This window comes from Orbicella faveolata, unplaced genomic scaffold, assembly GCF_042242905.1.
Source record: "Orbicella faveolata isolate gen_17 unplaced genomic scaffold, um_ofav_v1 contig_1, whole genome shotgun sequence".
In the NCBI taxonomy this organism is placed as follows: Eukaryota; Metazoa; Cnidaria; class Anthozoa; order Scleractinia; family Merulinidae; genus Orbicella; species Orbicella faveolata.
Window position 1 is genome coordinate 21,672,580 of NW_028301536.1, and position 22,421 is coordinate 21,695,000.

General features: G+C 38.0%; 3 protein-coding genes across 3 annotated transcripts in view; 1 reads left to right on the top strand and 2 right to left on the bottom strand.

Moving 5' to 3' along the window:
* Positions 1-1,532: 1,532 nt before the first annotated feature.
* Positions 1,533-2,842, bottom strand: LOC110067099 (bombesin receptor subtype-3-like). The gene has a single exon (XM_020774392.2). The coding sequence runs from the start codon at positions 2,718-2,720 to the stop codon at positions 1,566-1,568; it is 1,155 nt and encodes a 384-aa protein (XP_020630051.2). The 5' UTR covers positions 2,721-2,842; the 3' UTR covers positions 1,533-1,565.
* Positions 2,843-8,297: 5,455 nt separating this feature from the next.
* LOC110067094 (transmembrane protein 138-like) lies at positions 8,298-15,850 on the bottom strand. Its single transcript, XM_020774384.2, has 4 exons — positions 15,690-15,850; positions 13,467-13,638; positions 10,749-10,824; positions 8,298-9,755 (listed from the first exon to the last, which is right to left on the bottom strand). Exons 1-4 carry the CDS (start codon positions 15,812-15,814, stop codon positions 9,646-9,648), a joined length of 483 nt encoding a protein of 160 aa, XP_020630043.1. The 5' UTR covers positions 15,815-15,850; the 3' UTR covers positions 8,298-9,645.
* A 541-nt stretch (positions 15,851-16,391) lies between these two features.
* The window catches only part of LOC149118390 (uncharacterized), a 9,956-nt gene continuing 3,926 nt past the window's right edge, over positions 16,392-22,421 (top strand). Inside the window, exons 1-8 of the mRNA XM_089295483.1 lie at positions 16,392-16,601; positions 17,450-17,611; positions 19,575-19,643; positions 20,032-20,055; positions 20,221-20,324; positions 20,574-20,599; positions 21,251-21,481; positions 22,072-22,421. The exon at positions 22,072-22,421 is cut by the window's right edge and continues 201 nt beyond it. Coding sequence (XP_089151609.1) covers positions 16,477-16,601; positions 17,450-17,611; positions 19,575-19,643; positions 20,032-20,055; positions 20,221-20,324; positions 20,574-20,599; positions 21,251-21,481; positions 22,072-22,421 — 1,091 coding nt within the window. The 5' untranslated portion in view covers positions 16,392-16,476. The remainder of the gene's footprint in view (positions 16,602-17,449; positions 17,612-19,574; positions 19,644-20,031; positions 20,056-20,220; positions 20,325-20,573; positions 20,600-21,250; positions 21,482-22,071) is intronic.

The window sequence follows — 22,421 nt, forward strand, 5'->3', positions numbered from 1 at the left end:
GTTTTTTTCTTCCGGTAAACAGATGCCATTCTTTTGTGACAAAATGACTTAATTCCGTGAGATAGATTGCCGGTGTTGACAATGGCCACTTTTCTTTGCAAAACAGAACTTTTGATGAAGTAGTCCACACAGATGCCAAAAACAAATATGTATGAAGAAAACTTGCGCCTTGATTGGCTAGCAAAGCCTGGTATTTACCGTTGTGTTGGACAACCTGAGGTCGGCTTCCGTAGTGCGCACTTGAGTTATAAGATAGCTCTTCACAAAATTAGACTAGATTTTACTTCGGAAATAATATGCGATTCATTAAATGTGCTGCTTCTATCGTAATATCGAGTTTTGAACGCCGCCATCAAGATTTCAGTTTGAGTAAAAATCGCAAACCACGAAAAACGTACGAGTTCGCATCCATAATTTTCCTTAATTTTTGGTTAACTAATTTTTACAATACGTATTTTATAGGTGTATTTACGGTCTAAAATTTACACTCATAAAATGCTCAAAATGTAAATTATTTTCCCCGGGAGTATATCGGAAATTATGCGATTTAATTTTGTCTTGGAGCGAAGTCATTTCTTGCGAACCTCTATTTTGTTTCATTCTTGTTTATCTGCACTTCTTTTGTTCTAAGGGCTGGGGAAATTGTTTGTGTTCTGTATCTATTGTTTCGTTTGGCCAATAATAAAGAACCTTGTAAGCGGTACGCCCCTTGCATTGGTCCTTCCTATTGTTTTATGTCTAATGGAAACAAGCGCTTTCTTTAGCGAATAAAAAGGAAAACTATAATACCAATTCTAATACTGAAAGCCAGTGGCTTTCATTTCTTCTTTGTAGGACTCTGTAGAAGAAGAAAAACCATACCTTTTGAAGTAATGGAACTAATGTAATATGGTTCGTAAACCGTTTGATCAGCCTTGCGTTTTTCCTTGGTTCATTCATTATCAGTCACAGCTGATTAGATCTTCTTCACTGACACGATCGAATACGGTTTTTGGGTGGGGGGACAGTGGTTCTCACAAATTTGCGTGTTTTCACTTCGATTAGCCGGGTCACCTCTGTATTTGTTAAGGGCATGTGTACTATCATGCTCCAGCAGGATCATAATCTTTTGGCTCCACTTAGTGCTTTTGAATGGAGAACCTTAAGACTGCCCGGATACACAAAGAATGTCGCTTTCTACCTCAGTAGTTTAGGTCCAAAACTGAAAGCGTCACTCTCGTTATTTTAAATACAACAATGTGCGAAATGAAAAAGTAAATATATCTAATTAATTATTTTAACAGAAATTAGGAGCTGCGTTAACATGAAGTTTAGAATGATCTAGATTAATTCAATAAACTTCTTCACCAGATGCCTCCTCGTTGGATTTCTTTGCTCGCGGACTCGCGCGTGTGACTCAAAGGTGAGCCTGCCCCAAGCTAGATTAATTCAGGCCACGTTTTGTAAAATTACGATACACCTGAGAGTTTTTGTTACGGGTTGCAGTTCATAAAAGGCACATGTACAATAATAATATCTCTTAAACAATAAAGTTATTTATTTATTTATTTATTTATTTATTTTATTTAGACGCTCGTTTCGTAACAGACGTCAACTGTCGGAAATGTGACATCAGAGGTTCGGGAGAAAGACTTGGTGACCCTGATAGCCCTCTCTCGCTCAACTTGAGGAAGAAATAATAATCCCGCGGTAGAGGCGGAGTTCTTGGTAAACTTCTTACAACAGCATGCTATCAACCGAGTGAAAGATTTCCCTCTCACACTCCTGAAGATGAACGGATTCAATGCACTGTTTAAATACATTAAAATGTTGCTGAAGATCACGATGTCTTTGAAGTACGCTTTCTCATCTCCTTGGGCAAAATCGTGCCAGATCCAAACTAAGTGCGTCGGTAGCATGCAAACAATAAAAGCCGCGACAGCCGTGATAAAAACCTTGGTAATTCTAAGCTTTTGCACTGTGCGCTTCTTGAGGTATTCCCTGTGCGATCTGTCTTTTCCCTCTAACATGTCGTCGAGGTTTTGAAGCTCCTTTCGCACTTTTCTGCCAGCCATGATATAAGACGTGGTGATCACCGCAATCGGTATGACGAAGAACACGGTAAAATTGGTAAGAGTGAAAACTTTGACGTGCCAAGACTCCGACCATTTTTCCAGGCAATTTTTCCCATCAAGTCTCAGTACAAGTGCGTACGGGATGATGACCAGGATAGGGGCGATCCACGAGACCAAGATGGCGATCTTGGTCGTCTTTGGAAGAACTCTTGGGCGTGCAAACGGTTCCATTACAACACGGCGGCGTTCCAAACTCATGGAGAGCAGCGTGATGACCGATACGGCCATGAGGACTGTCTGTAAGGGATACACAACGTAACACATGATTGACCCAAATGGAAATCCCCCTGCAAGACGTTCCGCCAAGTCAAATGGAACACTCACAGCGCACGTGGCCAGGTCCGTGAGTGCCAAGTTGAGAATGAGGTATTCACCGACCCTCGGATTGTTACGGCTCAGCAGCGTGTGAAAAATCATGCTGTTAGCTGCTATTCCAACGAAAGATAGAATAAAATACAGCATGATTTGGATGATCCTGGTAGCAGAGAACTGTGTCATGCTACTGCTTGCAGTGACGTTGTCGTTTTGGTTTGCGCCGAGTTCCTCCATCTTCAGTGACGTAATGTCAGTTATGTTGTCGACGATTTTTCTGTTTGCACAATGCATGAACAAACGTTATGGTGTAATACAGGTGTGTAAATTACTACTGTTTAAAATGTGTGAGTGGATGTTATCAATTGTTAACCAAAAAAGAGCATTCCTTATAGGCAACAATAAGAGGTTCTCGATCAGAGTGCTGTGGAAAATCACTTGATTGCCCCAATCTTTCTTGATATTGCCAAATGTCAAATTATGCTAAAAATAAGGCTTCTACAAAAAAAAAGCGAAAACAAATTCTGCTTGCGGTCGTTAAGCCAGAATGCCATCGATATTACCCCAGGAAACGTCACCGGCAGGAAGGAAACCGAAATTGTTTCCCTTCTCATCTCTCAAACTAAGATGACAGCCGACTTACAACGATCTCTTTAAAGTTGTTTTGTTTAAGTGTTTGTCACACCTATTTGTCTTGTGGATAACTTTCCCCTGCAACATTAATTGAAGCTATATCTTGCTTGTGTCGTAATTGTACAGCAATTAATCACCAATGACAATGCCATGATACAAACTTAAAGGAAAAAATCGAAATCAAATCTGAAGGAACGCAAAGTATTCATTTCTGAAGAGGTTGCTGGATATCAGAAACCCGTTCCGACTAGTTAGAAAATGATAAAAAAAAAATCCAACAAATTTCTGTTATTTTTGCGCAACTATTTAATTCAATAATTTCCCTTGGCCTTGTCGTCATCACGGTCATCCCGTCGGGAACATCACACTACAAATTACACTATGTGAAAATGATTCCTGATTTTGCTGTGAATATTTATTTAAATTGCCACTGAGCATTTTTTCTAACATGTTGTCAGTCAAATGATTTCATTCTCACCGACATCAGAGTCTGATTCGTTTACGATTCATCTATATTGTGGTCTTTTTTTGTTAAGTGAAGTTAAAAAAGCATGCAATGGAAAAGTCCCGACTTCCATGTAATGTCAGATCTTCTTTTATTTCCGTATTCTTGCACCTTCCATTTGTTCGACGGTCAGCGATTTAAGTTCAGAATTTACATATGAGAATAAATTATCAGTGTAAATAAAACACTTGACTGCATTTTTTTTTCCTTTGGCTGTGAATGTTTTAATTTTTTAAGGCTGTCTGGACAATCAGTCCTACTTTAGTAGGAAATTTAAACGGACGATTGTAATGATACAACTGTACGATGTATTTTCTAAAGAAGAAAAAGGCGACTTTATAAGTGAGGATAACAAAATAAAAATATATCGCAACGGACAAACGGTACTGCAAACTCAAGCAACTAGGATAGATAAAGATGATTAGTTATAGATTCAAAGAACAACTTAAGGTAATTCCCCTGAAATAAAACTGTCAATAGATTTTTGTTCAAACTTTGTCCACTGAATATTTATCATATGAGAACTTTAATTATAAAATAAAAAGGGGGGGATGCCCATGCTCGTTAAGAACCAGTAAGGCATTGAAAATGTCCCATTGTAGCATTATTTAATGCTTATTACAAGAACGCATTCCAAGTTATTCAGTAAAATCTTTGTGAGCCCAGACTCACGAAAACACGCCTCAAACTACAGTCAATACTTGTGTCGAACACAAATAAACTCTTTAAGTTTGATTTTGACAGACAGCTGAATCCTTGATAAAATATTGGAACCAAATTGCTTGCCACGGCTATCAAAATGTAAATAGAGAAGACTACAGTGCAGCTGCTATTTTCCTTATTTCTTCAATTTTCAGCAATAGGAATCAGATCAGTCTTTTCTCACGAAAAGCTAATGATTAGTTGATTAAAACGACTAGGAAAAAAATTGGGGTGCCCGAGCTCGTTAGTGAGCTATAGCCATTTTTCAACTGACAGAACTCAATATCAAGGCAAATCCGCCATCTTTTCAATTTGCGCGTGCACGAGCGCGCGCTAATGACGCCATAAATTATGCGCAGTAAGAATGCGCAATGCAAATGTGAGGAATCACCTTAAAAGACAAGACACCATTTCCATGGGCGTAAAACTGGTTGAGAACTTTGAAAATTTGACAAGGATGATATGAAATTTTCATGAGCACTTGATTTTTAATCTTTCCTTTGGGCCATCATAGTTAGCCTGAACTTTCGCAGACCGGGAAATTGAACTCTCTTCCTCTCCAAAAATGGTAACATTATTCTTCCTTGTTCAAATGGTCTTATATGAACTCAAAGGATAGTTGTTCAATATTCATTTGTAGGCGAAGATTGTTTCAAACGTCAGTCTAAGTCTCAATTTTTGTGGCGAAACTGCAAGTGAATTTGACGGCTTGATCGTTTTAATAAATCCTCTGATTTGCAATCTGCAAAAATATTTCATTCCCGTTTCACTTATTTTGCTAATAAAAGCGCGATATTACGAAAGCAAGGCAAGGTGAATGCAAAGTTTTCTGGTGCCAGGTAAAAGTGGAAACCATGGTGAAGCGACATTCGTACTGAAAGAAGAATTTTTGTGGTTTATAGAACGTACTGGCTACAGAAATACTTGAAAAAAGCTTCTCTAAGATAAATTGGCTCTTTCCGGCTCAGAATCAAGTTATGATGGCGATTTTAATGTAGAAGTAGACATAGCACTCACCTAATTTGATTTAAAATCCTTCAAACCTTCTGCCGATTGACTACACAGCAATCTGTTTTCCACAGCAAAATATTATTTTCTGAGTAGCGAATTTTCGATCTTCATTGCTTTCATCACCTGCTTTCTACGTACTTATGGCGTGAGTAATGGAGAGTGATCGATTGCATGTAGCTTTTCCATTGCAAAGTTTTATCTTCTAACAATAAAAAGATAGTTTATGACGGCTTTTAAGGCTAAAATGACTTCTTCAATGACTTCCTTTCATTACACTGCCAGAAATAACACCCTGATTCATTGGATGAAGAAAGTAAAACAAACATTTAGAGTAGTTAAGTGTTGTTAATTGCCTGTATTCTTGCCGTATTACGATATGTTATCTGTCTTCGTTCATTTTTTGGCCAAAATCGAGTGCATTTAACCACCAGTTGAGTAACTACGATTACTTAGAGCCGTCAGTAAGGTTGCAAGTGTCAAACCTGCCACGCCCTTTTTGATAATTTTGCGTACGATTTCAAACAGGCGAACTCGATAACAAGAATTTCTCTCTAACACTGAGAGTGGGCAATGCTTTCCTTCAGTTTATTACATGTAAAATAGGTCAATGTGTGATGTTATTGTTATCTGTGTGAGCAAAGCTACTGTTGCCGATTACGTAAGAAGGCGTATCTTTTTTATGACTCAAAGAACGTGTAAACTAACAAGTAAAGACAGTTGTCCCTTCTTAAAGCTTTATCGTCCGTATTTCCTTCATTCCCCAGCTAAGGTAGCGCTGACTCGTTACTAACACGAGCGCTGGGAATAGCTTTTTCAAATTTGCGCCACGTTGTCGATAAAAATACACGCCCTTAATGGAACAAAGTCACGTGTTACTGTTGCGCTTTTTTGAAGACACGTGTAAAAACCGTTTATGAACAAAAGATATTTGACAATCAGTGTTCTGCGCAAACGCACTTGTGTTAGTACTTTGGTCAGAAATACCATGTAGGCAAATAGTATAGTGAAGTAACTAGCCCGAACTCCTAAGACACAATACGAGTTTAGTTAAAATCCCATCGAAAACGCAAGCGTTTACTTTTGTCTCTGATTGTCAATTTTTAAACTTATTTAAACGTATCTCGTCAAGCTAGTGTGGACAGGATATGGAGTCGATAAGTGCTGTGCAAGTGATTGCGTAAAAGGGTCTACGTGTGCCCCGGGCGTGTGTTCTCATTCTTCAAATTTGATTTCACTTCACTAGCAGTTTTGTCATCGGGAAATACCAGTTCTGGGACACGGAATATACCAGGCTTTATAGGGCTTTGCTTTCGCCGACATCCTGTTGCGATAGACAAGGAAACAAATCATGTTTGTGGTTTGCAGATCTTTGATCAAAGGGAATGATAGGTAAGCAACACAAGCAGGGCCTTATCACCCACTTTATTTTGCGACCTCATCATGTTGGGTGTCCATCGGTTGAATTCGAATTTGAAAACTCAGAGAAACAATTCGATTCTTTCTATTGAGCTCATTGATAAACACTTAGCTACTCACGGGTTTACTTGCATTGTGTACTCCATGCATTGAGCACTCCATGTACCGGAGCAAAGCCGCTTACAGTTGTACTTTTTATCGAAACTTTATAGGGTGCAGACATAGGAAGCATTAAATTTTTTTCAAGTCATTGACGATGACCCCCCGCCCCTTTTTTTGTGTTCAACTTCACTCCGGACCCACCCCTCCCTCTTTTATTGTATCCGCCACGCGATATGATTATGATAGTGGTTAGTTTTGGTATAATTAATAAAGGTGACTGGTTATTACGCCCGGAAAAATTCAAAGGACGGAACAAAGACGACAAGATTTATGTTGGAAAGAACACGACCGTGAACAATTGTTTGTTTTGCGCCCATAGGCTATTCATGAATTGTGGAACTAAAGGTTTCTATTGGTTGGTTCCTTAGTTTGAAGTAAACAACTATTGTGTTCTGTGCACTGCCAAGGCCAAAAAAGCGAACAAAAACATACAACAAAGAACTTTGTTGGGCTTCATAACCATTCCCCTCTAATGGCTCTATTAGCGATGGCCAGGACTCTGACCTGGTCTTATAAATGTGTGTGTGTGACCGTCATTGCTAAAAGCTGGATCATTGGATAATGTAATTCAAGAGGTTTTCATTCGCGCAGCCATCATGGTATATGAGCAAAAGTACCATACTCACAAATATGTTATAAGGGTACGCGTAATTTTGTGGGTCGTTTTTATTTTTAGTTTAGTTTAGTTTTCTATATTTTGGGGGCGTTTTTAATAGAACAATCATTCCACTCGCGCTTGTTGGATATATATGGGTTATTGACCAAGTGTGAGGTCAAGATGGCTGGATATCGGTCAAGTTTTTTTCTGCGTGTTCATGGACCGAGACGGAGTCGAGGTCCTTAAACTCGCAAAAAAAAGAACGAGGCCAATATCCAGCCATCTTGACCGAACAAGCTCGGTCAATAAAGGATTTATTACATGGTTTCCGGGGCAATTTTTCTTACGGGGCATGGCAGGTAGTCCCGAGCGGGGAAGATAGCTCCATCTTGCCCGCTCGGGTAGCCAATCACAGCGCAGGATTTGATTCATCTTGCCCGCTCACGGAGCTAGCCATATAATAACAGATGATAATAGCCAAGTCGGCGCTATGCGCCTCGTTGGTTATCTATCATCTCTTATAATCCATCAAATATTTCGCTCGCGCGCGATTGCTCTAAACGCGTCACGTGACCGAATATTCCCCAGCTAAAACTGGGGAATATCCGAGAATATTCCCCAATTTTCAAAACTGCGCGTGTTGCGAAAATATGCTAGGATATTTGTCCTTGGACATAATCTGTTCCTCGAAGCTCAAGCTCGCGGTTTCCCTCGAGCTACGCCCTCGGAAAACTGTTCGCTTCTCGGAACAGATCATGTCCGCGGACAAATATCTTAGCATATTTTCGCGCCAAATGGAGGCTATTGTTTATGTATAGAGAATACCATGCCACATACATACCACTTGGGTATTTTACATCAAACATTTTAATAAAAGAAACCTAACATTTAAATTTTTTATGGAAGAGAAATTTTGTAGTCTATATACAGCAGTCAGAACAGATATCCATGGTTTGACTTTTAAAAATCACAATGCTATAGTATTATAATTAATATTGATATGAAACAACTGTTCCTTAATTTGGAAGGAGAGAATAACTTTATATTTTGCTAATACTTCACTTTGAATTCAGCTTAAACCTTTACATAGCACAGCTCATAATCCACATATTGGAAAACATTGCTGCCGGTCAAATAAACAATGGTTAAATGGATCCAGCTACATTTTCGTACGAACGTATTCACACTATGTGGGATTTGCTTAAATAACTTAGTCCAAGGCTAACATCAATGTACTTTACATGTTCTGAATAGCCCCAAATCCAACATCAAGATGTAGTTGACTGCGTTTACACACTATAAATTACTGTGTGGTTACAGGGAATGATTAATAATATTATTAAATATCTATTGTTCAAATCCCCTAAAACTTGCTATTGAAAAAAAAATTAAATTTCCTTGTAAGTAGTTTCAACGTCTGGCCAGTTAACATCAGTTTGCTTTCATCACTCTTTAATCTTTCTGAATGCAATTCATTATTAGGCATCCGTGGTAACCTATTTTTGTATATGAATGTACTAATATATAAATTCAAAGAGATGGTAATTTCAGTCACACTGAAGATGATGTCTGCAGAAACATGGTTGTAAAATTTAAGTGTCTTATTTCTCAAATTGTAATTTAAGGCAAACTCACATTCTGATTGACTAACTAACAAAACAAGGCATTATATGATTTCAAATGGCTTTCAGGTGCAAAGTTGAGGTATAAACAGCAATTCAGAGAAAGAGAGAGAGAACGGAAAAAGCAATTGTTTTAAAATACGTGTCATTGAAATTTCATAATGGAATTCTCTGATCCAGCATTGAATCAATTTGAGCTGCAGAGTTGTAAAACATAACAGTGGGGCTATTGAAATAATCCATAATTCCATTCATATCTTAACCTTCATGCATTCCTATAGCCAATGCATTTACTCTTCACGCTTTCCTCTTCACACTTTCCTCCTGATATTAAGACTAAAACTTGTCCAGCCAGGAAATAATCAGTCATGCCTATTTCCACACAGCACTGTAATAACATTGTTGCTGTAACATCTTGATAACACAGTTGCAGATATTACATTCTACTTTACAGCAACTGATGAAATTCTTACATTTACAATGAATTCTTTCTGCAAGCGTCTAACATTATCCTCTCTTGGTTAGAGGGAGTATATTAAATATTTCAACGGTTTAAACAGTGGATAATTATTAATGAGTCCTTGCAAATTCTTCTCGTAACCATTGTGAGTCTTTGTAAAATCTTGGGTCTCCCAGCCGTAGAGCTGTTCTTTTGTAGAAGTAGTAATACAAAACAGCTCCTAAAATAAGTGAGCAGCAGTTAAAGACTAATGCGACTGCAATTGTTTTTCTTGGGGTGTTAACACACAAATTTTACACTTCCTTGTTTTTCAGGTATGAGTATATTTTGTTCTTTTTTAAAAATTTCAGGACGCTAAGGGCCAGATGCTTAAAAATATTTTAAAGGAGCTCAGTCACGGTATTTTGAGTTATTTTGGCCACATACAAAATTACCTTTAAATGGTAGGAAACCTGAAAATAACAGTTTAATAAGATAGAAAAACACCAAAGAGATAATGATAAACCATAAAGGAACAAGGATGGCTAAGGATGGAGAAGATTAACACGGATTACAAATGACAAATTTGAAAAATTGAGGCTAAACTTTTCAATATGCGCAAACCGTGACTGAGCTCCTTTAAGTTAGGTAGGTGATTTAATTCTGATGAGTGCTTAATCAAGGAAACTCTGACAGTTATCTTAAAATTTCTTTGGGCATGATTGATCCATAACTTAAGGTGACAACATAATAATAACAATAACAATAACAATAACAATAACAATAACAATAACAATAACAATAACAATAACAATAACAACAACAACAATAATAATAATAATAATTATAATCATATAATTTTATATGGCGCATGCTTCTGAACATCCAGCAGCACTGGATGTTCAGAAGCATGCGCATTAATGCATGTAAAAATTTAGCTGCACCAAGTTACTTACCATAGGGACTAAAACCATCCTATAAAAAAGTTACAGTTGTGAACAACAACTTGAGAAAATTTAATTTATAAAATACAGTGGAATCCTGATCTTTCAAACCTCCAAGGGAAACTAAAATTGGTTCAAGAAAATTGGAGTTTGAGAAATCAGGAGTAAAATTACAGTGATCGACTGAGGGGAGGGAACGACTTTTGGTTAGAGTTATTGGGAGGTTCAAAAAATTGAGGGTTTGAGAAATCAGGATTCCACTGTAATAGAAAATAGTGCATAGAACTCACCAACTCGTTGAAAAACAAAGAGTGCTTGGAAAGCTTCATTCCAAACAAACCTTCGAGGATCACCCCATTTTAAAGTCTAAATAAGCAAGACAAACAAAAGATCTAAGTGAATGAGAGTAATTTTTACATGTAATGCTCTGTATGTTTCCCAAGCATTGATACAGAATTACTCCACTGTTAACTCCTCAGAGCTAACATTATTTACAGTTCTAAGTCTGACAAACAGTAATCTAGAATTTATATATTTCAAACGTGAAGTTGAAGCGACTGAAAGAAGAAATTTTCAAAGAATTATTCAAAGGTTTGTAATGTTTTTTAGATAGACTTTGCTTCCACATACCACTGATAGTACCCCACTTTGATTAAGCACTAATAGACTGTTCACAGCCTCTCTATTTATGCACACCAAAGAAAAAGCGAGCGAAGCCAGCGCAAAGCACGGCGGGGTGGGGAAGAAGAATAGCAAAGCGAGCAAGAAGAATAGAGAGGCTGTAGACATCTTTGGTAAAAGGTGGACTTATTAGGCTCCTCCCCCTGTTATCGCCTTGTTACTAACAGCTCCACCCTTTGATCAATTAACGAAATCGGACCAATTAAATTTGAGCGGTAAATTGCTTGTTTAATTGATCACAAGTATCAGTTTGCAAACAACATCACATGTGTGTTTGTGTGTCGAGGATATCGTCTCAGACAATTTCTTCAACTCCAAGAAAAGCTGCTAAAAGTAGGAGAAAGCCCAAATCAAGCACTCTTTCCTATTTTTGTAGGATATCTGCGTGGAATATATTCCGAAGGTGTTACATGGTGTGGCACTCGTCAACTACAATGAGCGTGACACAATTATTAGCGGAGAACCTTCAGTCTATAACATATTTTGGAATTTTGTATCCAAAAGTCCTCTGCTGTCTTCTGAAAACAAGCTTGTATTTCTCTTTGCCAATCAGCAGAAGCATGTCCTCCTTTGTCTCCTTTGTTGACAAAACGATGGAAGGAATCCTAAGCTCTTTCAACTCTCCTGATTTGTTTCAGCATTTGCACAAAAATCGGCAAAATTGCAACAAAGTCTTCCGACCAAAGAAGATGAACAGCAGCCTCTATCTGTCCACCCTTGAGCAAACAAACGCTGAAATTTCTCTTAACAGGATTCTGTTTTAAAAACAACCGCTCTATTACAAATCACAGCACGTGTCAGTGATGACAACTGCTGCAAGCCACAAAACGCACCTGGATGCAATCATGATTAGCCATCGTCAAGGTGATGACACTTTTGTCACCTCTCAACCAATGGGAATTTTCCGTTTCTGGAGAAACGGGGAATTCACTTTTTTCCAAAGATGTCTACAGCCCCTCTATTTTTCTTGGTCCCCACCCCCTACCCAGTCAAGTCTTCCGTTTTGCGCTGGCGTCCAGTTCTCTTATGATTCTATCTGGAAGTACGATCAAATAGAAATATGAGAAAATACAGGGCTGTGAACAGTCTAAAGCACTAATGCTACCAAGTATATCATTATTTTCAATTTGGATTGATAATGATTTACCTTTAAGAAGAAATTACAAAGTCAAAAACATGCTCTGAATTTTTAGGTCAGACATTGACAAGTAATTAAAAATTGTACAGTAAAACATTTAATTAGTCACAGAGTCACATCAGCACCCAGCTGGTTTAAATGTGGGTCCAGTCCTCTATCCAGGTCAAAATGAAAATAAGCATCAAAAGAAAATTAATACCTCATCCGGAATAAGAGCCCTACCTTGGATTGAGCTTCCCAATGCAACGCTGTAGGTATGGATTGCATCTTCTCAAACGCATTTAAAAATTCATCAAGATCAAACAAAGGAAATCATAACCATGGTCATCATGGTGTTTGGATACTTGATCTGATGATTAGCATATTAGATTTTTCCAATTTTATTTCTCTGTTTTCTCCTTACATTTTAGTTTTGATTGAGAAGATATATCAAACATTTGAGACAGGTTTCACCACATTTTCAAACAACTCGAAGTTCATGAAAAATAGTCTTCTGTGCATCCTATTTTCAACCTCTCTTATGTTGTTTGGAAATGCAGTAAAAAGCATATTGGAGAAACAGCCCAACCCGTTAACATCCAATTATAGGAACATTCTAGCAATACTAGATCGACACTTTCTGCTGTTGGAGAACACCTTGAGGACACAGTCCACAAGTTGGAAGAGAGTTCCAAGTTACAACACTTTGATTTGCTCTGGTACTGCTTTAATTTGCTCTGGTTCCAAAACCTTCCTGCAAGACGTCACATGTATCTTGAATGTTGACAACACATTGTCAATGCTCCTAACATAAGCCAATCATATTTTTGCATTGTGAGAGCAACGCATAATTCAAACTCTTGGGCTTAGGCGGTAGTCCCTCCCTCTGCACGCTCCTTGCCTCCAGGATTTCACACAGCCACGTTTTTCTTGTGGCTTTCTTTCGCATCACGTACAACAGACTAAGCAAAAGAGGGACTACTGATACATGTAGTCTACCCAAGCTCACGTGACAAACAGATTTCCACCATACTCACTTGAGAAAGATGCTGTGACAGTGTCAAAAGCTTTTGATTGCTAAAACATTGACTCTGCTTTGGTATCTTGTTTCTTATTTAATAAATTTTACAGTCTCTTGCGTTTGATATATTACATAATGCTGATGAATAAGCCTTACTAACAGTAGTTTAACACAAAAAAGGGCACTTACCATGGTCCATACATGAAGGCCCACAGATAATGCTAGGTACAATACAGAGATAATTATGGTTGTCTTGAACTTTCTGATTAAGAGGGACACCAATCCAGCTTGAAAAATGTATGTGTTGAAAAACACCAAGAATACCACAATGATAGCAAAGATAATGCACAGGTCTTGAATTCTGTCAGGAAGCAAAAATACAGCATCACTCAGATCTCATATCACCTGCAGTACTCATGAAACACATAAGAAATGAATTTAATTCAGTGACTGAAGATACAGTCATGTAAATTGGTTAATTGAAGTTTCTCCAAATAAGGAAAAGAAATACATGGCTGTCCTCAAAATATTCCACAATCAAATAAACTGAGTTTACCAGTAAAACAACAACTAAGGAATTTTGGTTATTTTTAACACTATGATTGCTCTAATTCCTTGTTTGCAAGTCCTTTTTTACACTAATCACTTAATGGTAGAGTCAAACATAACAGTCTGTTACAGTTAAGCTATCAAATCTTAGTGGTAAACTCAAGTATAATAATTATTTATGTGACAGTACTTTGTCAAGAGTGAATAAAAGAACTGTGGGTGCATTGAAAACCAAATTTTCTGAGATTACATGTAAAATCAGGCTTGATTTCCGTTCCTTCGCTGATCGGCGGGATTGGCGGCTGGTAATCAAGCCTTATGTAAAATTGACTATGATATCACTGACAACATGCCAACACCCATTGCAGACTGAGATAGACCCTAAAACTGGATAATCATTGTCACCATCCTTTATAGTCTAGAATGTGGTAGTATTATCCTCTGAGGTATGTGGACTTGAAAAACATTTTGAAGCAAAAGAAAACAGTTGTATTGTTTAATGCGGTGTTCTTTTTTGATTCTGAGTGCAATTCAAGCAAAACAACTGTCGAAACATGACATTGTGTGGCCATAAATAATATACATACTTGTACAGATTTAGAGCTCATAAATAAGTTTAACTCCAAAAACATTAATTAAGCTAAGTACCCTGCCCTGTCAAAATGATACTGAAAATACCGATAATACCAAAAGTTGTTGGATTATACTCTGAATTTGGAATTCCTTTTGTTATTATCTTATATGTGTTATATGCCATGTCTCCTCTGAAAATATGTCCCTGTAAGTTTTCAACAAATATATTGCCGATATACCTACCATACAGTTTTTCAAAAAGCTTAAGTTAACTTAAAAGTATCTGTGCAAGTATCAGATTGCATGTTACACGAACACAAATAACATACAAGAGCACTAAAATAACTAAAAGGGAAGGTATATTTTGCATGATCAGGAAGTAGCGGTAGAAAAAAAACAGTACAAGAGAAGACAAGTATAACGATCTTGTTGTTTTAATGCAATTAGAGAAGGATATAGATCAAAAGTGTTCAAAACACAGGACATTTTTGCACGTTCTACAAAGCTAAATAAAGATAGAATCTTAAAACCTTAATCCACCTAAGATTAGAACACACCTCAAAACTGTAAAACCCTACAAAGAAGTTATAGACACAAATGATCGCAAAGTCATAGACGAACCAGTGAATTTCCCAGCTATGACAAATTATAAACAATGTAGCCATTCAGTCGACTGCGATGTTATCCCGTGCACGAGATTCCACTTGTTCTCATACTTTTCTCACCAGAGTTTTTTAAAAAATCTTCATTTCTTGTCTTATGTACCTATATTAACGTTACACCGATGCGATCAGTACGATTTTCAACGACTTACCAATTGCAAGAAGTCGTTGAGGTCAAAAATATGTCGCAAATGAACTCAACAAAAATTAGCGTGGGCATATTGACTCTTTTGCGGTATTCAAAAATGCCATAAGTTATGACTCAGTCAGCCTGATCTGTGGAGGTGAAATATTTACTAAGAACTACAGACAAAGATTATAAATTCGAGAAACGTGTGGAAAATCTGATAACATTGGCAAGTTGACCACGATATCTCTTGCAGTCCAACTCGGTTACTAAACAACCGAATGTGGTTTTGTTGCTCCACCATACGAGCTAGGAAATGACTTAAAAAGAACCGCTTACCCTCTTCGAAATGATATCGAAATATTCTAATCTGAATAAATAGTTCACTTAAGAACAATAAAGGCAATCATCGAGTCGAGAGTGAAAACATTTTTTCGAATCGGAAATGCCCGCGTAAACACCCATGGAGATAAAATACTTAGTAATAATAAATTTACTCACATGTACAATACGAGAAGAACGACATCGGCAGTACGGAACAGCTCTCCAAAAGAATTGATGAACAAATCAACGAAAAGGAACAAGAGCTGCAGATAAACCACCAAACAAAATCGTGAAGCTCTCATCGTCAACCATGTTTGTTTGACAAAATTGAATGAATCCGCTGACAGAAGCTGTCTTAGCGAACTGGAAACTAGTGGCGCGAAACGCCTTGCAGAAAACAAACATTTGGAAGGAATATAATGCTAAAGTAACAACCCAATAACAAATAACTTCAATCTCTGTTATTGTGACCTTCAAAACTTCCGTGGAAGCAACAGTTTTCTAGCTTATGTTATGCAGTTGTTCCTAGGCGTCAAACACGCGAGAAGATGGCATCGCTGCAAAAATTTGGCCCTCGCCTCAAACAGGATGAGAACAACATCACTAAAAGATTTCAAGATAGGCATAAAGAAAATGAACTTTTACTATTTTAGCGATCTAATTACGTCTATTGTAAATTTCTCTCTCTCGAAGATATTAGCTCAATAGATCTACTCTGATAATTCAAGTGGAAATAAAGTGTATGTATACATCGCTTACGTTTTTTGCCATTAATACAATTAAACACATGGACAAATTTCACGCAAACGCATGTAACAGAAAGGCAAAGTGCATTTCATTTCCGTCTTTTTTATGGACGGAGGTAGAATTAGACTACATAATTGTAACACTAGTAACATAATAACTCTATGACGTCAACGTAATTGAATTTTTTTTAGTTTTAGATGGCATTATTGATGGCTGTATGGAGACTGTACAACATGCCATGTTAGATTCAGAAAACAGTGAAGTACAAGCTTCTCCGACCGTTTTGTCCTCAGATCTTTTCTCACCAGGAGTAGCCACAAGAATTACTTTTCCTTCTGTGAGGTAGGTTGAACTAACTAGGACTATGTAGGAAACGTTCCAGTGCACGCGGATAAGACGGATAAAACTGTTCGCGCACGCTATCCATGGTGTTAAAATGGCTTGCAGCAATCCTGTAAGTTTTTCTTCCGACATTTTGCTCGAATACACTCAGAATCTTCAGGTTTTCGTCAAACTTAAGTAGCAAGGGAAAATTCCATCGGATTATCTTCTTTCTCAACTGAAAATAAAGGATAATATTTGACAGTGAAGTAGACGCTATGTAAAATTCATTAAGAATTCTCGTGATGATTTTTTTTTTAACTTTAGGCGGGGGGGCGGGGGAACGCATATTCAAGAGAAACCATTGGCTATTAAACTTTCATTTTTGTTGTAAAAGTTAAGTGACCAAGGTATCACGGCAAATGGATGAGATACATGAAAATAGATTTTTCATACGACACTGCGGCCAACAGTGTTTATTGTGGCGCAGCCTGATAACTGGAGTCTTTAAATTGCAAATATCTAAGGTATAGGTATTGCGTCTTACGGAAGATCAAGAAGAGCAACTTCGTTAATTGTCGGGGCCTATCTCTTCAAAGTAGGGAAGAAAGCTTTGCCATATATATTGGAAAACATTCGTTCCAAGAGAGGCTAGGCCCTCTTAGAAAAAGAAACGATCCTTAGAAAGGCTTGTTACGAACAGAGTTGCAAACTGAATCTTTACAGCACAATTGGTCCTGATTTGATTTCTTATTGTTTCGTTGTATAAACTCTTTTCTAACTGGCCTTTATGGTGTATTCGAGGCTCGCACCATATATATAAAATGCAAGATATAATTTCTCGACTATATTTCAATGGATTTTTATAGGGTTTTCCGAAGACCGAATAACGTAAGAGGATGGGGAACAGAGAGCACCGAGTACGGAGGGGTAGGGAAGCTACCCGTTTTGACCCAGCTGGCTCCTCGTGATATTAAAGATATCGTCACAAGTCGCAGCCACAGACATTATTCCAGTGAAATTACAAACTGGTAAGTGATGCAGCTTTTTTTGCGTGTTTTAAGACAGCGCTTTACGTACAGTTCGAGCTCGCATTCTATCCCCTCCCCTCAGTCCACTCAGTCACGTTTTGTAAAAATTCCCACCATCACAAAGTGACACTCTTTTAATGGAGAAACTCACTAAAGATACTATAGGATAGTATCGCTGATAAGAGCGAAGAATATTGAGACGACCAGTGTAGCTAGGCATTCGCGCTATCCTTGATGAGGTCTCGATCTCTAAAAGACCTAATTTTTAAGGTTACAGTATACCTTCAGATCGGCAATTTTCTTCAAATTTGGATTTTTGGTTCAAACTAATGGTCGAAGAGTTATCTCTAATTTCTGAAAACAAAATTGGAAAAAAACCTAATATTGGCGGAGAAATGGATGTTTTACGTTATGGCCGGAAGTAAAAGTTCCCTCTTGATTGACAGCCCTATGAAGTGTATGCAATCAACCGAGACTACTTTCGCGGGAGTATTACCGATACCACGAATTGGCTGGCTACTCAGTTAATCAGCATTGTTAATCCAAGCATTTTTCGTATTAGATGTAATTCTGTTAAGTTATAAGTAAACATGGACCACGGAAAACTCCGTTTACCAGTTCGAAAAAGCACACAATGAATGAAAATACATCAATGAGTGAAGAAGCGAAAGTTGGCCGCGCGGATGAAGCTACGGACGTATCAAGCGGGCAAAAAGATCGAGTCAAGAGAAGAGAAAGGTTGTGTAAAATTTGGGAACTCGACAGCGGTAACAGCGATGTTTACAGTGACTCTTTTGTTGAGTTCGATACCGATGAATCGTCCAACTCATTGAGATCCATTGGAATATTATCCATGCACATTTGCTCTGCCGCGCTTTCTTTTGTTTGTTCTCGTCGCCCAGCTACTCTAGCGTTCGTATCCTTTTTCATCTTCCCCATTTTGCCAAACCAGCTTCAAGAAAAACCCAGCTGCAGAAAAATTATCTCTCCGCCTTGAGCGCATTGCGAAACGCAAGGTTTTTTTGCAGATTCACGCGTAAATTTCACCGCGAGTTAATGGTAGTAAATTTTCCAAGCGCTGATTGGCTCAGTGATCTGAGAACCCAGTTGAAGGCGTTTGTGGGCGGAGTTTGTTTGCGAAGCAAGATATTTTTCTTAGCGCTGTTTTCCCGGATAAATTTTTTCGCTTGAAACAGACACTTTAAAGAGTTACAACTCAAACAAAATTTGTTTGTTTGCCCTCAAATTTGGACAGTAGCTAGATTAACATATAAAAAACAAAAACGTGTCTGCGAATTGTTTATTTCGAAATATTTTTTCTCCGAGAGCGATTTTTGTACGATCACTTCACATTTTTTAAATCCTATTTCGAAAATGTTCTGTAACTTTTTACTACAATTGAATATGGAAAAACGCAGACACGCTTTTTTAGCGCTTTTTGTCCTGAAACCGAGGAAAAATATAAATTGGCGAAAAACAAAATTCGCTTTCACTTGTAGCTTCCAAAAGGTGATTAGGACGCTTGCATTTAGTGGCCGTGAAAAAATTGGCAATTCATTTTATTTCAAAATTTTTAGTATGGTTTGATAGCCAGCTCTATAAGCTTTAATTTGATATAGGGGCTTAGGTATCTACAGCTTAAACCGGACGCGCTACATCGCTTGGACGCGAGACACCCCTGAAGGTATACGGTAACCTTAAGTCCAAGTTTAAGTATGGTTTGTAGTTTTCACGTAGATTTTATCTGCCCGTGTTAATTTTCGGGCTATTTTACCTGCGGGCTTCTTTTGAAACGAATGTTCATGCGACATGATCATCTAACAGGGTCGGTCTTGATACACCGTTAATTCAGATTAACTTAAACAGCTGCAATGTTTCAGTAGCGGTATTCAGTCTGAACAATCTATTCAATCGCTCCAGCCTATGTAAACGTAACAAGACTTTTGGACATTGTTCTTTCTAGCAATGCGTGTTTTCAACCCTACGCTGTAACCTCACTGAGGCTTAGCGGATGCAAGATTAATGATCAACTGTAAGTGTCCTTGGTTCTATTATGATTTAAAATGAGCTTTCTGCAAGGGAAATAAATTAATAGCGATCTTTCTTTACACCTTCGGCATTGCATGTACCGAGAGTCTTGGTCTTCCCGTCGTTGCAGGAAGTACGTTCACAATGACCACGCTCGGCTTTGGTAATTGGATGATTTAGTGTTCAGCGGTGATTAGTTTGCATTTTAAATTATGCTAAGTTGGTATGGTGTAGTTATCGAGAAATTCGAGAATTCCACTTAATTTTACTCGACGGCATTAAATAGATATTTCTTTTAAGACTCTGCTTTGCTAGAAAACTTGCGTAAATTTTACAAATAGGTGAAGATCAGTCTCTGTTGATATCTCTCTCTTGTTTCTATTTTCTTGTAGATTACCAGCTCCCTTCAACACCAAGTAAGTAGTTAGTGCAAGGTAGGCTTGCAAACCGTGCAAAAACTAGTGATGGACTAGGATAAACGAAACTGCCTTACGGCACTATTATTTGTTATTGTGACCCAAACCACGGAAAAATGCGAATAAAAGTTTGCCTTCTGAATAACACAGCATCTTCTTTTTAAGGCACCAACAATTAGAAGAACCATGGCCTGGACATGCCTACACTTCACATATTTGTCGATTTGACGTTTTTCCAAGATTTGATCCTGAGCGCACGAAATTTGATGGTAAGAAGAATAAGAAGAGTAACTATCACAAGATACCCTCCACACAGTTCCCTCCACAATTCCCTTATCCACTCCACAATTTTTAACCCATTGATAGATACATCCATGCATTAAGAACATCACTGCATGCTGAAAACAAAATAAGAAATCTTAGTTTCCTCGGTAACCAGTTCTTGTCAGAAAAGGTGACATAACATTTTGGGGAAACAGCTTAGATTCTCATGTTTGAAATTTTGCTTTTAATTTCAGTTTCTTGCCGACGAAAACCTAAACAGGTAAGCTAGGCATTCACATAACGGTATTAACGAACATTTTGGGTGGGGACAAGAAAACATTTTGTGATACGTGTCACAAGAATCCTGAATTGATGTAAGGTTAAAGAACGAATCAAGTCCCTGAAATTTCATAAGAAGGCGATCACTCGTTGCTGGTCTAAAATAATCTGTCTGTGTTTTCTTTTACACTTGAAAGTATTGTGTAGCGTTACATTTTTAGAAGCGGTTGTAAAATGTTAAAATTATTGTTGATTAACATGTTACAATTGAAACTTGTAAGGTAACGAGCTTGAACGGTGTCGTTAATTACGTTAACAAGACACTACTCTCTTTCTCTCTCTCAGTCGTACATTTCCACTCTCCTCTTAGGAGTATTAAAGAGCATCGGTTCTCTCGGGATAACCTGACAACCCCCCCTCTTCCTTTGGGAAAATTTCCAGGTGGTATAGCCTGTGATGGACTAGCATCCAATCCCAGAGGCGTGATTACTGTGCTTCTACATTAATCGCAAAATCTAGTCGTAGAGTGAATAAACACTTGACAGGTTGAGGTCAGGCTCTTCCAGCTCCAAGAGTTGGAAGAAACTAGTCTTATTTTTACAACGTATCTACTGCAAATGAATCATTTCTTGTTCTTCTGGTGGTTCGTCAGAAACTGAAGACCGCAACGGATGAAGCTTTGGAACAACTGTCAAACTCGATCTATCGCACTTCAGTCTACCAAGACACCATGAAAGAACCCAAACATAGTCTGGTGCAAATAGAAGAAGGACCAGGCAACAGGGCTGTTAGGTTCAGAGGAGAAGAGGAGGAAACCTGGGAAGTTAGAGACCAAGAAGACGTCAAGATCGACGAATCAAGCGAGGACGACGACGAGACAGAGGTAATCAAGTTTGTTTTTCAAAATGGCGGAACTTCCATATAATCCATGTTCAAGAATAGTTGTTGACTCTTTAATTTTGTCACTAATGGATCGAAAAACTTTTTTTTTTCACTAGTGTCTTAATTTTTTGAAAGAAAGTTTTGCAACGGTCATTTATCGTAGAATTTCGTATTATATTCGATACACACAGACTAGTGACTGTATCATGGACTTAGCAATATTGAACAGTTTTGGAGGATCCTTTGCAACTGTCATGTGACACATCGACTTGAAAACGCTTCATTTGTTTATCCAATTCACTATACTACTAATCATACCGCCACTCCCTCAGATAGCTCGCCTCTTCACACAGCCACTAAAACAGCTCGTCTTTTAAGGGGACAGACCTTTTTGCTAATATACTCCAATCTGTGCGCCGAACTTTTCGGTACACGACAAACCAAGGCCTATGATAATGATGATGATGATAATGATGATGACGACGATGACGATGACGATGACGATCATCATCATCATCATCATCATCATGACGGGTACGTTCTCGTGTACATCCTGAGAGCATATTTGCTACTGATGCCTTTTTGTCGCAGGAAAACAAACTCATGAATGAAGAAATGGCAAATGACTCAGAACTATCAGCAGTGTGGCCCATTTGGCCAGTTGGACTTAACAACATGCACAAAACACCACTTAATTACCCCAAGATTCCACTGCCCACGTACACTCCGCTGGACTTCTCAAGAACAAATCGCTTACAGGATAACAATACCAAATCTAAACAAGTTGTACGAGAAGAGCAAACCTTGCAATTTAACGCAACTACAAAGCGTAGTAATGAGAATCATGCTAGAATTACAAGTAAATACAGTCCTGCGTTAACAGCCTATAACTCCAGTACTTTAGGACTTGGAGATTCAAAGCACCTCAAGTTTACTCATCC

Excerpts from the sequence above, each read along its gene's own strand:
- LOC110067099 (XM_020774392.2), bottom strand. The coding sequence starts at position 2,720 with ATGCATTGTGCAAACAGAAAAATCGTCGACAACATAACTGACATTACG.
- LOC110067094 (XM_020774384.2), bottom strand. The coding sequence starts at position 15,814 with ATGAGAGCTTCACGATTTTGTTTGGTGGTTTATCTGCAGCTCTTGTTC. Across the intron at positions 13,639-15,689 it reads GTTCTTCTCGTATTGTACAT|AATTCAAGACCTGTGCATTA; the intron begins GTGAGTAAATTT and ends GCTTCCTGACAG. Across the intron at positions 10,825-13,466 it reads GCCTTCATGTATGGACCATG|ACTTTAAAATGGGGTGATCC; the intron begins GTAAGTGCCCTT and ends TTGCTTATTTAG.